This window comes from Dermacentor variabilis, chromosome 1 (genome assembly GCF_050947875.1).
Source record: "Dermacentor variabilis isolate Ectoservices chromosome 1, ASM5094787v1, whole genome shotgun sequence".
Taxonomy (NCBI): Eukaryota; Metazoa; Arthropoda; class Arachnida; order Ixodida; family Ixodidae; genus Dermacentor; species Dermacentor variabilis.
In genome coordinates this window covers 45116863-45134996 of record NC_134568.1, presented here as the reverse complement: position 1 = coordinate 45134996, position 18134 = coordinate 45116863, and the positions used below count along the sequence as shown (strand labels likewise).

Sequence of the window (18134 nt, the reverse complement as noted above, 5' to 3'; positions counted from 1 at the left end):
TAATCGTTGGATCATACTTTCAACGATTGCTGCTATGAGCGCAGAGGGCCTCCCGCACATATTGGCGAAGTTTCAAGGAGAAATATATGGACCCGCTTTGCTCGCAGCCACCATTCTACAACGTAAAATTTAATTGACAGCTGTTTAGAAGTTTGCTACAGTGCTGCCAATATAAATAGACAGGTTTCAAAATGGCGAAACACGTTTCAATAGGAGCACACGTTTTAGTTTTACGGAGTTTCATCCCGATGCCCCTGGTAGTTATAGAACTGGTGAAGTTTTAATCCTCCGGGAATCATCGGGAGTAACTTCAATTAGTACCAATTTCATAATTTCTCAAGGCATCCATAAAATCAGACAACTTCGCAATTTCTCCAGCGCGTTGCTCCTAAGACGCCCTGTAGTCTTACGAAGTACGTTCCTTGACACGCTCAGTAGTTCTGAAATGGCGTGCTTTTGTATATTCTATAAAGCTCCAAAGTTGAATTAACAGTATTTGGGTAATTTATTGATTCTATGCATTTTTAAAGATCATTTATTGGTTTTGAATATTTTAAAAAGGCTATTTGCTTAAACCATATTTCGAGCATTTTATCATATAATCCTTGACATATAAAGGTGCATACATTTACTTTACACATACAGGTTCTCTTTCTGAACATAGGAATAAAACATTGTCCAGCGCGACAAACGTACCACAATGACCTAAAAACTTCACTGCGCTACCTCGAATGTGTATGTCAATAAATCTTGTTCGTCTTTTGGAGCGTGCTTTCAGGCGCATATTCTTCAGAGCATCTATAAGCGCAGTGGTAGCGTTACTTAAAAAAATAACTCATTTGTTTGGAATATTTTACTCAATAGACGGCCTCTCGTTATTACCTCCTCTTCCAGTGGCACAAGCGAGGGTGATCCAGATGAGGAAAATGGACCACAGGATGCGATCGAAAAAGGCCATGAATAGTTTGCCGAACTCGGTAGTGGGGTCGTTGGTGGGGTACCATGCTGCCTTCAGGAAGATGCAGGTGAGCCCACTTGCGACGGCAAGAAGCCACGCTGCTATCTGGAACACCTGAAAAAGCAGGTCGTTGCGTGAAAAAAAAAAGACACTGCTGTTGTCGTTGTTCAAAAGCATGAAAAATGCTGTCTATGTACGCCCTCGGAGCTGTGTGTGCACTTTCTGTTTAAAGACTTTGATACGTAATTCTATGTGCGTGGCTGGAGGCGTCGTATCTCTTCGCCATAAGGATTTACTTTTAATGTGCAGACTCAGCGTGGTGGCTATAGGCATATATGTGGTGCTCTACAGTGGAGTTCAAGGTCACGAGTTCGACTCCCCATGCTACTTCCATATATAATCCACAGTGGTACGAAGCGCAAACTCGTGGCTTCGATTACGTTCTTCGGCTGCCGCATCGATAGGAAGGCGCGGTAATTCAACGTATTCGATGCATAAGTAGGTGGAAGTTTGGGACATTTAGTTCAGTCCTCCCCTCTACCACCATGCAGCGCACCGGAATTTTCACGAAAACTTTACTAGGGATTTCTAGTATACCGATGGTGATACTAGAATTTTCGTCATTTTAGGGTACTAGGATCAGTATTTTATTTTTTTCCCCAACACTATACTAGGACAGCGCAACAGTGACCCAGTGTTCGCGCCATGGCAGCGCAGCAAAAAACCATTAATTCACTTGGTTTAAAACACGTTGTCGAGCTAGTTGGTTTGACCCCATGATCCATGAGCGCCGTCTCTACTTGTCTGTTTCTTTTTACGCCCTTGTTCAGTCGCGCATACACATTGTATCATGCACTGACTCACGTTATCCTGAGTACAAAGCGACATTGTACCGCGCAAAACCGCTCGGTGATTTCTGGGCACACGGAATGGAGCTAAGTTTATTGTCTATGCATCGAAAAATCTGAAGAGATATGCACGCACTTTGAAGACGCGCTGTTTGGAGGAAATGAAAGCAGGGACTATACTATGTGTAGTCATTTTTATATTGCGATTCATGCATTACTGCGCCAGCAAATAGATCTTTGGAGAAGATTTGTGGTTATGCATAAACTTCCAAGGTTCAAAGTTTGAGGGATTTGTTAAAAATAATATAAACGGACGGAAACACCAGTACCGATTCATGGGGAATGTGTGGCTAGTACGTACGGGGACACGCTCTTAATGCTCCATAGGTGTGTTGATGGCATAGTATGGTTTCTTTTTTCTTTTACAAATACGTTGTATTTATACACGTTACGAGAGGAGTGTTTTTCATTATGAATATTGTACGCTGCCTATCCTTCTTGTCTGTATTGTTATATGTTAAAGAACGAAAGTATCCAGGTTGTGTGCCGGTGGAAGGTGCGCTGCTGCCGTATAAGGGCCTTTTCGCACTTTTAAGCTGCATTTCGCAGCTTTTTTCCTCGTGGACCCCTAACAACCTTATCATAAAATAAAAATTTTCTGTATTCTGTATTCTGCCCTAGCTGTAGGATCAATTTCCCCGACGATATTCCAATTTTAAGGTACTGTGATTCGATATTTGCGCAATCTTCCGTTCTGTCGCTACTTTCCAGCTGGTGTCCGTGAAGTCGTTGGTTGTTGATGTCCAGAATTTCTGCCCAATTTTTTAAAGTTGTCTTGAAAGCTCCTTAGATTGTCGACTTTAATTGAGATCTTTTAAGTAACATGTAAGCCGAATATTAGCGCGAATGTTCCTTTCCAGTGCTACATTTTAGTCTACAAAAAGGAAAGATGTGCTGAAATGCTTTTAATTCAAGCGAAATGTAAAATAACAACATGTAAAACAAACTCTTAACGCTGGAGTTTTCCTGCATATAAAAGAGCATTTAAGTATGTTAATAAAAAACTTTTGTAGTGTAAATTACTGTTATATAACATACGGGTCATTCCATTTGATATTACAGATAACTTATATTCGGGTAACAATCCGTCTGAATAAAAAAAAGTCGCAGTTTCGCCAGGAAGGTGAAGCATCGTTTGGGATAGCAAATTAGCAGGCGGCCATGCGAAGTAAGGATAGTACTTTCATCGGCCGTATCAACTTGTAAACATTCACTTAATGACTAAATCAACAAGCATGTTGTCAGCAGGAAAGGCAAACATGAACACATTACATTGGATGAACACGGACACTCGCTGTCGAAACGCTGGCGCGAGCAAGCGCGGCGGCAGCAGCGAGCAAAGTGACGTTCGTTCCGAGCATCGCTTCAACGCAAAATCAGCACCGAGAACACACAGCACGCACAAAGCTACGAGCCGTCGACGCAGCTGGATTCTGCCCACAATGCAGATCACGCTCAAGATCGGCCGCGTGACGGCACGTAGCCGCCGCATACGCAATTCGCCTTTTTCTTTCGTGTACCTTTACAATAGGAATATCCAAGGCCGAATGGACCAGACTGGAAGAAAACCTCGGCAGCGACCACCACATCCTTCCAGCTTGAAATCCTGCACCATAAGCCGAGCACCAGAAGCCGAGCACAAGAAATCCTGCACCAGAAGCCGAGCAGAACCGGAACGCCAAGGCTGACGGATTGGAAGGCCTTCCGAAAACATGACATAGAGGAAAACATCGAAAATATTGATGAGTGACGCACCGAAATGGTCAAGACGGCGGAGAAGCACACTAAAGTCATCCAACTCACAATGGAAACGCCGGCCGTAGACTCTCACCTCCTACATCTTTGGGATGCCAGAAGAGGACTACTGAGGCGGTGGAAAAAGATGAAACTTAACCGCAGACTGCAGAAACAGATCGGTCACATAACAAAGCAAGCAGAAGAATACGGAGTTTAACGCAGCAGTCATAACTGGCATAAGCTGTGCGACCAACTTCAAGGCACACTCAGCACGAAGAAGACCTGGCATATGCTGCGAACCTTTCTATATACCACCAAAACCAAGACCCAACAACGACAGGACCTCTAGAAGATCATTCACTCCCATCCAGGAACTGAAAAATAAATTCTGGAAGAAATGAAGCGTAAACTTGTCGGCGACAATGCCCCCAAGGTTGCCGATTCATGACCTTACAAAGGCGAACCAAAGCTCACCCTCGACAGCCCTTTCACGCTTCCTGAACTCCACGCCGCCCTTGCCAAATTGACCCGTAACACATCGTCAGTAAATGACAAAGTGACCAACAAGATCCTACGAAACCTCCCAGACAAGGCCTTAAATGGACTCCTCGACTACATGAATAACTGCTGAGAAAAAGGTTAGCGCCCGGCAGAATGGAAGCGTACAGAAGTCATTATGATCCCAAAACACAACAAGCCACGACAAATCAGCAACCTACGGGCCATCTCTCTTACTTTCAATAGATGAAGCGCCAAAGTGACGGCACACAAGAAGGAATACAGACAGGAAAGTCTCTATGCCTTCTTGTGTGCCGTCATTTTGGCGCTTCATCTATTGGAAGCTATGCACCAACTAGCCCCACAACGTGCTTTACTCCATCTCCCTTACTTCCTGCGCTGGATAGCTTCTCGAACACATAGTTCACGATCGCCTCACCACATACCTCGAAGACTCAGGACTCATGCCTGACACAATGTTTGGTTTCCGACAGCTCCTCTCAGCACAAGATATACTACTACATCTCTAGGAAGACCTCTTGTACTACCTAGAACGTCACAAAAACTTCTCTAGTTTGGTAATAGATGTAAAAGGAGCCTTCGATAATGTAAATCATGAAGTGATCCTCCAGAATCTCCAAGACACAATGAATCCTGACCGACCAATACGTACACGACTTTCCTCAAGATCGCACGGCTATGGTGGGTATCGGCAACATCCGAAGCGAGAAGTTCGAAATGCCCAACAAAGGAACTCCACAAGGGTCAGTCATTTCACCTTTGCTGTTCAATCTCGCCATGATTAAGCTCGCGCAAGAACTCGATGACATCAAAGGTTTAAGCCATGCAATATACGCCGACGATATAATGTTTTGGAGAAAGGCGTCCACAACCGGCCAACTGCAAACTGCCCTCCAAGAGGCAATCAATCAGATAGAACAGTACCTCTCAAGATGTGGTCTCCAGTGCGCCCCTGAAAAATCAGAGCTACTTATACTCAAGGCAAGGACCCGGGGAAGACGACCAGCCTACGTCGCCCCAAATCCCAACGTCAGACTCAATGGAATCGATATCCCTCCAGTTAGCTCCCTCCGCGTCCTTGGCCTCATAATACATAAAGACGGTTCTGGCACAGCCACACTTCCGAAGCTTCAGAAGACCCTAAAAGAAGTAACTCATCTCATTCGGCGTATAACCACACAAAGAAGCGGACTTAAAGAGAAAGAAACCGTTCAAATAATGCAAGCACTCCTTATAAGCCGTATCACATATGACACCCGGTATATACTCCTGAAGGAAGCTGAAATTGAAAAACGCAACATCGTTATCAGAAAAGCAATCAAGACCGCACTAGGACTTCCCAGTACGACCTCAATCACGACACTCCTCAAACTTGGCCTCCATAACGCCTGGGAAGAAATGAGTGAAGCGTACAGAGCCAGCAAGCTGGAACGCCTTAAGCCGACTCAAATAGGCAGAGCAGTACTTCGCAAACTCACATACAGCGAAAACTTCATAGCAGACTTAGACGCGAAAGCCCGATTGCCGCCAATTCTTCGGGACTCTATCTCAGTCGCTCTAATACCTCGCAACATGCATGCAACATACCACAAAGACAGAAGACAAGCAAGAGTTAGAGCGCTCAGCAAGAAATACCCAAAGAACCCCAACACGAGATGTACAGATGCGGCAAAATACCCAGGTAGGAGAGCATACGCAATTACCGTGACCAACAACCAAGGGAATGAGCTAGTTGCTGCCACCATACCGGCCAGAAATCCAGAAACGGCGGAGGAAGTGGCCACCGTCCTCGGCATCGCCACATGCAAAGACACAGCAGTCACCTTGAGCGACTCGCAGACGGCATGTAGAAACCTACGAAAAAGCCGAATTTCTCCCGCAGCAGGGAAGATTCTAAGAGAAAGAACAAGACGCCAAGAACTACCCGAAACCTACGTCGCATGGACCCCAGGCCACGAACACCTGGCAGGAAACGAAGCAGCACATGCTCTCGCCCGAGAGCCTACCAGCCCGGATTTGCTGCCGCACGGCTTCCGGAAAGCGACGAGGGTGGATCACATTCCCATCAACTACGTCGCAATATTGCAAAATTACCGACTGGGAAGAAGACAATATGCTCTATCACATCCAAAATTAAGCAAGGAAGAAGTCACCGCCCTCCGCAGACTACAAAGGAATACGTATGTCCATGTAACTATCATACACCGGATGCACCCCACCAAATTCTCCTACCTATGCCTATATTGTGATGTACTAGACACTCTCCAACATATGGTGTTGGTGCGCCCACACCGCGAGAAAAACAGTTGAGATGAGCCCTCAGAACCGTTACAAGCGATCGAAGAAACGTAGGATGGAATGTTAAAGGCACAGAGCCTGGAAGATCAGCGAAGTCTGGTGGGGCCGGGCCTGGGCTGCGGCATTAGCCAACGGCGTTCTGGACTAAGAGAGCCGCCCACGTAGTGCGAAGAAAGAACACTTTCTCGCTGTTTCTCACAATAAATGTTCATTCCGCCTCCTCCTCCTCCTCTTCCTCCTGTGCCACTCTCTGACGACGCCGCTGGACACGTTTTGGAAGGGTGTCGGGGCTTCCACCGGTCGATTTGTGTACCTGGGCCCAAGTTGAGTATGCGTCGGTTGTGCGCTTCGTGGACTGCGAGTAATTATCAATGGCTCCTCCTGGGCAGTATGTCGTTCAACCATCGATTACTGGGTGAACAGACCCGAGTGCACTGTTGTGCTAACACTGCGGCCGAATAAAGCACGCTGAGTTGCGTCTACCGACGTGGCTGTCTTGGAGTTTGTTGCCGCTTATGCCTGCGCTTGCACCTCCGCATTTTGTATTCCTTTTACACATTCATTAAACATTTCGCAAATTCAAGAAGCTTTCTAGCAAAACCTTTCACGTCGGATTAGCCAAAGCGGTGGATATATTTACATTGACATCTACAGCCACAAATTGCTGTTAGCTTCGGTTATTGGTGAAACGGTGCGCCACTGATATGAAATAATGTCAAAACGTAGCAAAACCACGGCCGCTGGCAAAACATACATATCTGCGCATATGAGCCGCGTTGTTCCACCCTGATACGAGTCAATATGAGCGGCCGAGTCACTTAAACAATGACAACTCTAATCCAGACGCATATATTACGGGCTGTACTATTACTGATTGCCGCTCTTTTTTAATTTCATCAAACATACAATTTGTCGTGCCATAAAGTGTTATTAGAGAAAACTGTGCTCGGCATAGCCCCTCACTTATAGGCTGTGTAGCCTATAAGTGAGGGGCTATCGCGAAAACGCGGATGCCATCGCTGACACCATTGGTAACTGAGCGAGTATATGCTGTACCGAATGCACTGTCTGTTCTTTGCCGTTTGACGCAGAGGTAATTAGTGCTTCTCTGGAGTTAAGAAATGTACCAGCATAACAATACGTACAGAGCCACCCTCTACGTAGCGAATGCGACCGGAAGCTTTCGGGATCGTTGCCGCAAGTACAAGATGTTGGCACAGCGCTGTGTCGTGGCTTGCCACTTATTGTGTAGGCGCCATGCGAAGGGAAGGGCAGTTGGTACCAAATCGCTATAGGGTCACAACTGAACTATAATAGCGGTTTCCTTCGTCCTAGCTGCTTATTTTCTAAGTTCAGGTCCACCAGTAGCGGGTGCATGAACTTGACGGGGCCAGGCCTAACCCAACCTTCGCTAAACAGGATCAACATTGGCTCAAACTTAATGTGCACGGCTTGAGAGGATTGAAGCTCGCGCATTTCAACTTCGAAGGCATGTCGACGCATTTTGAGCACGAACAACTCTATATACAAGAGAATGCGCTGCGGCTATCGCGTTGTCGGTTCGACGGCCGATCGCGCGGGGTTCCATCGAACGATCATTGTCGGCCCGCTGATTTTGTTCGTACCGTTGACAGGAAAGCTCATCGCACGACAACTCTCGCCCGTAGGTTGCGTCGTTGTCGGCCTATTGTGATCAATCGGTCTCAGCGACACACTGTGCTGAGTAGCTGGCCAATCGTTGGCGTCAGCTTCTTGTCGGTCTCGTGTCGACCCAGTGTTACCGCGCCTTGAACGAGTACGTGAAGTCAGGCACACACTTCCACTAACAGCAAGAATGGGCCGACACTGCAAGAAGACTGCGTCAGAAATGTGATGTTTTTGAAGTATCAGCGAAGTGTAACGTGGGGGTTTATCGATAAAGTTGATAGCTGTCAATACAAGGTGGCAACGATGTGGTTCACGGTGCAGTCCGGACGAGGTCCTGGCCCCTTTCTGTTTCAAAGTGGAGTTGCAGTCTTACGCTACGCACGTTTTCGGCACCGCACCGACGTGTATACAGAGCAACAGACCAGAGAAGTTCCAACGCGGTATACGGCACAAGTGTTCGCAGCAGTGCGCGTCCGTGCTTTTTTTTTTCTGGGGTACTTTTGCCCGATGCCAGGCCGCGCGGCCACGCGCGCCCCTTCGGAACGTCTCGCGACTTTCAAGGCGCATATGACGCTGTGACCAGCTGCCAGGCCTGCAGTGCAGTCTAATTTAGAAGAAGGAAGGGAGCGAAGAAACCGAAGCGTGGTAAAAGAATTTATATTATCGGACTTAGCATCCCGAAACTGCTGTGCATTACAGGACGCAGTAATGGAGAGCTCCGGATTAATTCTTGCGACCTGGAGTTATTTAACGCGCACTCAAAGTAGCGTTTTTTCATTTCCGTCGGAATGCGACAGGCGGCGCCGAAACGCTACAGCCACTTTGTTAAACAGCGACTTTCGTCGAAAGAACAATTACGCTGTTGGTCGTATAACCGGGCAGGATTTTGCTGGCGTATCGCAGCTGACAAGGGCTCCATTCGGAGACTTGCAAGTGGATGGCTTCGAAGCAAAATGAACCTGGAATAACCGCGTTATGTCCATTGTGCATTGTCCTAGATTAGTATGATCAGCATCACCGTAATGAGCATTTTCTTCAATCTGGAATGCAAGCAATTCTTCGTGCGGAAGACCAGCCGCATTTATGCACCAACTACTTTTGTCCCTTACACTGACTGGCATTCAGCTGCACTTTGCACTCGCCTAAACTAACTCAGTGACTTCCCACTCTTGTGAAATCAGCAGAAATGAGTGAGATGGCTCTGGAATGCGTGTCTGCCTGCAGTGATATTAGAGCGCATGTCAGTGCTTCAATGTCATCAGCTTGCGAGCAATTTTGCAAACACATGTCTCTTTCAGAGCCCCGCCCCACGTTCATGCTGGAAAAATATTACCATTTTCTTCGTGAACTTCATCATAAGCATATGGTCTTTGCGCACTGCAACGAACGGCCATATTGGGCCTAATTTTTGCTCAGCGGTGCTGTTGAAGAGCTGCAGGTTCTGCTTACTTTGGTGGTGTTGTTATTTGTGCCTACCTCTCCCACTTTAATTCGATAGAGAAAAAAAAAATAAGTTAGGTGAGCATAAAAAGAAACTGTATAAATTTCACAATTCGAGAAATATAAGCTTATAAGAAAGGTGTTATTAAGGTCTATTTTGGGGGTTGTGGATGCCTGATAGCCGCAAGTTAACTCTACGTAGCAGTCAATACAGAAAAGTAAAATGACCAATTCGTTGATATGTTCTTTTAGTTCTTTCATAGTTTTTTTAGTTATGTAGCGCTGCTTTATAACAACATTATGAAACCACGCAACTCCTGGAAACAACAGATTTTTCAGTGTTCATTAAAATTTGAAACTGCTGCGCTCGACGTGAGATATCGCGCGGTTGAAATTTCGCTAGTGACATAAAACTTCGCTAATTCTACAAGTAACGAGTGTGCTACTCATCTCCAAGAAATATTGTGGCAAATGCTACTTCTATCGCAAACCGACACACCGGAGCTGCTGCGTCGTCGGAGTTAAGTGGTTATTTTCGCCTCAAGCAAGCTTCGAGCTAAATTGGGCTGTAACTTCCAGTGAACTCGACGCCAGTGACCGAAGGTTACTGGAGTATCCTCCAGTAACCTTCGTGTGAAACCCTGCGAAGCACGCAAATTTTGGGATTGGTGGGCGGCTATAGCCTCTGAACGTTGTTGCACTGTTCTGAACTTACGTGGCGTTGACGAGTAAGATTTAGCTGTACTCGACGCATGGTGAAGGCAACACTGGCACATATTTTATTGCCTTTTCCATAGACTCTGATTGCATTCACAGTGGATTTCGCTGGAGTGTGGATTACGCCTTTAAGATATTTCACATTAGTGCACAGAGGTCATTTTATGTTTAAATGAACTCTACGAGTCGTTTGGGCATTAGCACAATTAGTTTTTTTACGGCATTCATTGCCCGTTACAAAGGAAAAGTACGGTACTCGATCTCATATCAAACTCACCTTCGGTATCTTTCTTTCCCTGAACCATGCAACCAAGAAAAACGTTATGCACCCGGAAAAATAGCACACGGCATGGTAGAACGGGTGGTAATAGTAGCGGTAAGCAGTCCTCAATAATGTTCTGCAAGAAGAGAGAATAACAATAAAGAAAATATAAGAAAAAAATTATTTTCAGCATTGAATGACGTATTCCAATAAATGAGCTGCATATGCCAGGTGTTTCAACAATTGCTTTAAAAATTTATTGGCTTATTGATTAATTATCATTATCAAAAATTTATCTACCTTCCGAGTACTCCACAGAGAGCAAAGGAAAGAGCCAATATATGCATACGCGAATTTTAAGAACAACTCGCGGATGGTAGTGATGGGGGCAGGGAGGTGGTTGAAGTCACCGGCGGTTCTTATTATAAACGACTCAGAGTTAACAATGGCTTGCCAAGAATACACAAAGACCTTTGGTTGATGATCACTACGGAGGTGACACGTACGATTTTTGTATGAGCATGTCATCTTTGAGGTTCGAGGCCGGTATTATAAAGCTTCTCCTACATCAGGGCGTCCATGATCGGCAATCACCGCAGCGGTCGCTTATTTCTCATGCATATCGCCCTCATTCGCAGCGGGTGTGCGAACTCTGGCCATTCTGAAAATACTTTTAAGTGGCAGAAGATTAATGCGCATGAAGCCTGGATAGAAGAAATTATTCTGCGGAACAGAAGCCAAAGTACTATCGGCATTAGGCCAGACATCAGAATGGCGCTGTAAATATAAATTGGTTATATTTTGCGAGGGCGCAGTATTCGTGTGGGTGCACTTCAGCAATTTAGATAATATTTGATCACATTTTTAATGAAACTCACTACTTAAGTTTAAATTAATTGCCCTAGGAAATATGTGGCCCATGCGGAAATTAAGCCTGTCATTGCTTAAGAGTTAGGGCGCGTTCATTTTAATTCATACAGCAACACCCCTCTTGACATGTCTGCTCTCAGATTTACGGTGAAATGGGGGCATTTTACTTAAATTCCCAGAAGTTGTCGTTTAAGCACCCGATATAGACTTTACGCCTACTCGCCGTGGTTGCTTAGTGGCTCTGGTGTTTGGCTGTTGAGAACGAGGTCGTGGGATCGAAACCCGGCCACGGCGGCCACATTCCCATGGGGACGCAATACTGAAACCCCGGTGTAGTTAGATTTAGGTGCACGTTAAACAACCCCAGGTGGTCCGGAGTCCCGCACTACGGAGTTCCTCGTAATCACATCGTTGTTTTGGCGAGTAAAATTCCCACCATTTTTATCAATGTTTTCGCCTAACTTCGTATAAAGCGCAAGGTCAGAAAAGCAACGGCTCTATAGGATCGCTGAACGATCTTATAGAGCCCAATCCTCGAATCATAATCTACGATCGTCGACAACATGATCCTGGAATCATGTTATCTATGATCAGACGGACTGTATAGAAATCAAAGGTGTCAATATCTCGATGTTTTTATATGTTCATTTAATGCGATAGGCATTCTTTGTGTAGTTCACACAGTTTTCAGGGGCGAGCTGTCAGCTATGTGTCTACCCGATTACCCACCAACCTGTGTGACGGGTAGTTCATGGTGGAATGGGTAGCACTGGGGGCTGTTGTACTAAGGCAACAGAGTTCGAAATCAACCGCCGGACCACCTTGGATCACTGAGTATGTGGCCCTCAGTGTCTATATGTCTCTCTTCAACGAGTCTCTTCGACGACCACATGGGTGACTGGGGATGCGGAACCGAATTAGCGGTGCTGGGCATGTAGCGTTCTTAAATGAACCTTTTTGACTCCGACTTGGAGAACTGGCTTAACTAAGCTCTTTGATGCCAACTTCACTCGTTGGCTGCGTTGCAGTCGGTGTGTGCAGCTCTTCAATGAAACTCTTTGAGGCCTGATTTGGTAACTATGTATGTGCCACTTGGCATGTGTCACTCTGAAATGATAAAAATGATTCTTTAAATTTCTCTAAAGCTCGGCGGAATTGAATCCGCGCCATGCGCCGTCCTTATAGTAACGTCGCTAGATTGCGCAGCGTGCGCAGAAGGAAGCGTGAGTGGGGAGCCCGGCCGCTTACATGTGTCGGCGTTGGCAATTAGGCGTGTCGCTATACATTGCTTCAGTGCTAATCGCATTCACGTCGACTTTCCTTATAAGAAGGTTTGTGCCGTAATTTTTCATACTGAGGATTAAACGCAAGACAGAATGCTTCAGTCTTTTCCCCTCACGAGCAAAAGAACATTTTTCTGCCATCACATTCCACTTAATAATACAGTGTGGGAAAATGGTTTAAGATCAGGAATTAAAAAAACTTATTAGCAGCAGGTTTTAGCAGAATTTTTCATACAGTAGTGGAAGGCACTACTAAATACGAGTATATTGATAATAACATGATAATTAGTTTGCACTATGCCCTCATTTCAGAGTATAAGCACCCTATGCTCTATTGGATGCAGGATAGAACACTAAGATAGTATAATTTTTTAATGATTTTGTATTATGTTAGCAGGCGTCATCAGCATTATATCGCACCGTTCAAAGTGCGTGAACATGAAACGTGTCACTAGATATTTACTAAGTCTTCGTGATTGGAATCTACGACTTTCGCGTATTCTTTTTCTACACAAACTGGTGTGAAGCGTTTTCAAAGCTATTGGATGCATAGAACTGTCACTCACAGTGAGTAATCAAGAGTACTTGAACAAAGAAAGTTTCGACTGCTGTCCTGACGGTGACTCGTCAACGCCAGGGCAGCAGTCGGCTCCAGTCTGAGAGGCTGCTGGCCGGAACACGGTCGATCATTTCACACCTCTATCTTCCAGTGTATCACCTCTACAGTGTTTATATTCACACTGAAAAACTTGCATGTGCGTGAACTCGCTACCGCATATCGTAATTAAAACCTAAACAATTGCTGTTTCTAATAGCAAGGAGGCATGCCTCTGGCACCTCAGTCAGAAGACTAAAATTTACGTTCTCCATAATACACAGACGTCGATTCAAGCTGTCCGGACTGTAATGAGATTTATTGTTCCTTAGCGCACATGCTCTGGAAATGCCCCGCGTTACCTAACTGCCCTCTATCCAGCGAAGCCGACTGGAAAGAGGCACTCCAAAGGGCCCAACAAAGGGCAGAACATCACGGTATTTCTGCCCCGACTTGGACGCGGCCAGCGGCGTCCGCGGGTCCCCGATAGGGGCCCCCGCTGAAGCTCCTCAGTATCAAATAAAGTTCATTGTCTGTCTGTCGATAAATCCCTGATAAGACTCGCCTTATTTGTCTTCAATGCCTGATAAGAATCACCTTAATTGCCTTCGTCTACGCTTCACATGGGGCATGTGCACTTCACCTGCGGCATGTCTTATATTCAACTGCGATTGTAGATGCAATCGCCATCAGTTGTGTGGGCTTACGCCTTCGTTTCCATTTTTGTTACTATTAAATGCAAAACCTTCAAGAGTGACGAACAAATGTAGTATGGCATCGGCAGCAGATATTCAAAACAGACTTAAAGACAGAATTCAAAAACGCTGCATTACCGAGCTAAAGTGCCCAGGGGGTCAAAATATGTTCCGGCCCCCTTCAATATTCCCTCATAACTTACTGCCCAGTTTCCGGGGCGGCTTGCACGAACATTCAATAACAAAACTAATAACGAATTTAAGAACGCGTTCTTATGCGGACAAGGCGTTGTCTGTAGAACATTTAAGAACACGTTCTTAAATTCGTTATTATTCTCGTTCTTAAATGTGCGTACAAGCCTTTTAAGCCCACAAATAAACAAGATTTTGGGCTACAGCGAAATGAAAACAGAAAGTTGGTTGTACTCACGATAGCGACTCTGTCACCACGACTATGAAAGGTGTCATGTCGTTACCGGCCACTTGCCACGTCGCAATCGAACACCCTATCAGCGATAGCAGTGCAAATATAGAGACAGCAATCCTAGGGCGACTGTAAGAAAAGAAAGAAACAGAAAAAAAGGTGAAGTGCTGAACTGCTGCCTTGCCGATTACGTAAACAGGAAGGCTAGAAGGAACACCTGAGAAATTATCGAATTTGTTGGCTTTTGGAACAAACGCATCTTACGGGTTAGTTGGCTCTGAAATTAAAAATCGCTTGTCCGCCAAGGGCCAGTAAGGAACATTGACGTTCCGCTTACAGTCCCTGCCTATTCATCGATGTTCAATGAAACCCTCTGGACGTCCATTTGCGAGGCGCTCACATCACCAGTCAAAGTTAGTTCGCCAGCGTCTCATCACATGCAGCGTGCATTACGCAGCACGAAGTGCGAGTGCTCGTGATGCAGCCTGTCGTTTCTGTGGCTGCTGACGCTTTCCTGTTTCCCCAATAGGGAAAAAGAAATGCTGATGCAAAGAGCATGTACATTATGTTATGTGACGCCTTGTGCGTCGCGATTATCTGAGGCACACATGTAATACATTGCGCATGACTGATCCTTCAAGATGTATCTAGTCATTGAGTAGTTGCTCGCGCCACAGCTGCGTCAGATTATGGGCATGTGCAGATTTAATCGCACCGTGTGACAGAGGCGAATGATAAGGCGAATGTGGAAGTTGCTGGTTGTTATTGCGTACAATATCCAGTATGATCTGGTGAAAAAAAACTCAGATTGAATTTGAAATATGAGCTTTATAAATTGTAAGTTATTGAAATAGGGCCTTAGGGACGGTTCCTCTGCAGTTCCGGTAAAATCTCGTCACCTCCCTGCGGAAATTGCAACGATTCAAAACCATAACTAGTTGAAAAACGTCTTACTTATGTAACATTGTATGAATAAGAGTCGCGTCTGTATCAGCTTATTTTTAAGGCCAAAGCCATAGATGGCTCATGGGTCGAGAAATACGACAACCGTCCGGCGTTATCGCACGAAAATTGAAGCGCACGCGCCAGTAAGCCATCAATTTCTTTATGAATAAAAGAGCTCGATTAACTCTGTTAGCATTGAATGGACACCCTTCTACATAATCAGTGTGGCCACGAAAATATTTCCCGGTTTTGTTTGTATTTGCCGAGCAATGTACACTTATGACGTTTTGAGGAAGCTTGCGAGAGCGGGATATAAATCAGTTGTTGAAATTTAGCACTGTGTGTTTGTCTAATTTGCTTTTTCGTCTACCTCCCATGCTGCCTGCGCTACGAGAAAGTAGAAGGCACCATATATGCAAGCCTTATGTAGCTACAATCGTTGATTGAAGTGCTGAAAGAAAACAAAATTCATTGTGTCTTAATGGTCTTCACCGACTTGCAACGACGTTCTAACCTGCCATTAACCACGCAGAACCATTGGCTCATCTCAAAGTAATTTAATAAATGCCTCATTAGCACGCAGGCTCTCGCCTTCCTCTTTTGCGTATGCTAAAGTGAATGTAAACTTTTTTGTATTAATCGTATAGTCCTTACTTATTTTTATTTTTTAATGCCAAATAACTTTGTAAATAAGACTCACTTTTGTTGCTGCTTTTTTATAGATTGCTGCCCTGTATATTCTACTTTTTAGATCTATGATTGCTGTTTTTCTGACTTTGTAACTTTATTCACCAGTCCCCTTTGTGACGTTGTATGAATTTAATAAATAAATCCCTAAATAAACAAATAAACTGCAACAAATTTCCAATTGACTAAATTGGTTATGGTGTGTGCACTACTGAAGAAATCGTGGAAAAGCTATAGGGCTGGTAGGTGTCGATATTAGTATCAACATTTAAATAGCACCTTATCAGACGAAGCGTGCATCTGATGTTTAGCTGATGCGACACAATTTCCAGCTCATCGCCTCCGAGATTTCCAGCGCCTTACCTCGTCGGTCATGCCAAAGAGCCTCGCTGCTTATTAACGTTCTGGGTGGCGCATCATTTCTGGCGCGCAGTAACGGCGGCGTTTTTTGCAGTTTCGGTATCATAAACGTGCATTTTTGCGTGTTTTTTGTGACACATCCCCTCGTATTTCAAACGTACCGTTTTGCTCTGAGGCGCCCTCTATATTTACGCTATCTCAAATTATAGCCTTTTGGCCCGGTCAGTCTTTTCGTGCTGTAAAATATGGAAAAATTAGAAAAGAAAGCTCGAACTTGAACGCTAGACGTAATTTTATTGGCCACCAACTCGTCTTGTGCACAACTTGTACGCATATGAGCAAGCAAGAGCACTATCACCACAGAATGCTGGCCAAACAAAAATTGATGCACTGCGCAAGAAAATTACTCACTTCTTCAGCAGCAGAAGTATCGGCAGGCTGACAATGAAGAATTGGAAGTCTACGCATAGGTACCACAAGTGGGGAAACATTCGCTGCAATAGAAAAGCAAGTAACTGGCAACATTTTCTCGAGGCTGTCGCTTGTCTACTCTTCAACACATTCTATAGGCAGTATCTTTGGAGTATTGATTGCAATGCAAGACTTTTAAAAGTGCTCTAAGTTCACAGTGTAACCTTGTAGGCGTTACTGCATGCTCTGCTACATATGCGACGAAACCATCGGGCACGCTGTATATCTCTCTTCGGTAAAAGGTGCGGAACCTATCTCTGCAGAATCCTTAAAACTAGCTCGATTTTAGCCAATTTTATCAAATTCTCTCACCGTGACAACGCCCGTCTATGGCGCAAAAAATAATTGCGTCCTACTGAAGTTTATAAGTGTACAGGCATAACTACCGTTTAATGTCCTCCCTTGTATCCTCCTGTGTGCGAAGGATGTGCGCGATTTTATTGGCTGAGTTCACTGCACATATTGCTCTTTTATTCCTGTTTATGGAACATATGGAACATCTAGACCACACTTCCGTCCCATATAACCGTTCAATTGGCGCCAATGCGTCTATAACACGCCAAGGTAATAACTGCTTGCGGATTGTTCGTAAGTTTTGAAAGGTTGAAGCCCAATCCTGTACATGCAATTGATTTCATGAGCGCTCGCTCTGAAAATAAATGTTTCTTAAGACAGCGCGGAGATAAAGCTGCTACGAACTACCTCCGTTAAGGCGCGCGACGCACCATTTTCTTTAAAGAAGCAGGTGGAGTGATATATATATATATATACTCGAAATTGCGCTAACAGTATATTTTGCAAAATGATATCGTTCGTAGAATGACAGGCTTCAAGTCTACGATATAGACATCCGTCCTAAACTCAGAGCTAAATTTATTGGGGAATGTAACATGAATTTGCAACTTGTTTAGAATTTGTTATGTACATTGCTTCTTTTTCAATTATTCGGAAAATCTAAGGCAAGTTATATATAGTAACATTAAAAGGGACGTAAATAAATAAAAAAACTTATCAAACTTTTGTGATATGAATCTACGCAGTAACAACGGGTTTGCGCATCTGCGGATTGTTTCTGCTTTCCGCGCAAACCTTCACCAAAGGTCACGACATCAAGACTACTAACTGGGAGCCCTCAGTGTTCAATGGACGAGGGCCCTGAAATCTGCAGCCTTATAGGCGCGGGGTAGGAAATGAGAGTTTCTGGACCATTTGCTGCTAACCGTGCAGGTGTATATAACGTACTGAGTGTCACCTGCGCTTAAAAGGGCGTTGCACATACGGGCTCTCCGGGCTAATCTTGTTCATCAATACTTCTATT

At 44.9% G+C, this 18134-nt stretch overlaps 1 protein-coding gene across 2 annotated transcripts in view; it reads right to left on the bottom strand.

Moving 5' to 3' along the window:
* Nucleotides 1-18134, bottom strand: part of LOC142571086 (nose resistant to fluoxetine protein 6-like) — a 102550-nt gene that overhangs the window by 10507 nt on the left and 73909 nt on the right. For both annotated transcript variants that reach the window (XM_075679381.1, XM_075679388.1), the window contains exons 10-13: nucleotides 16757-16839; nucleotides 14360-14482; nucleotides 10502-10622; nucleotides 883-1072 (exon numbers count right to left, since the gene is read on the bottom strand). In XM_075679381.1, the coding sequence (XP_075535496.1) occupies nucleotides 883-1072; nucleotides 10502-10622; nucleotides 14360-14482; nucleotides 16757-16839 (517 nt within the window). The remainder of the gene's footprint in view (nucleotides 1-882; nucleotides 1073-10501; nucleotides 10623-14359; nucleotides 14483-16756; nucleotides 16840-18134) is intronic.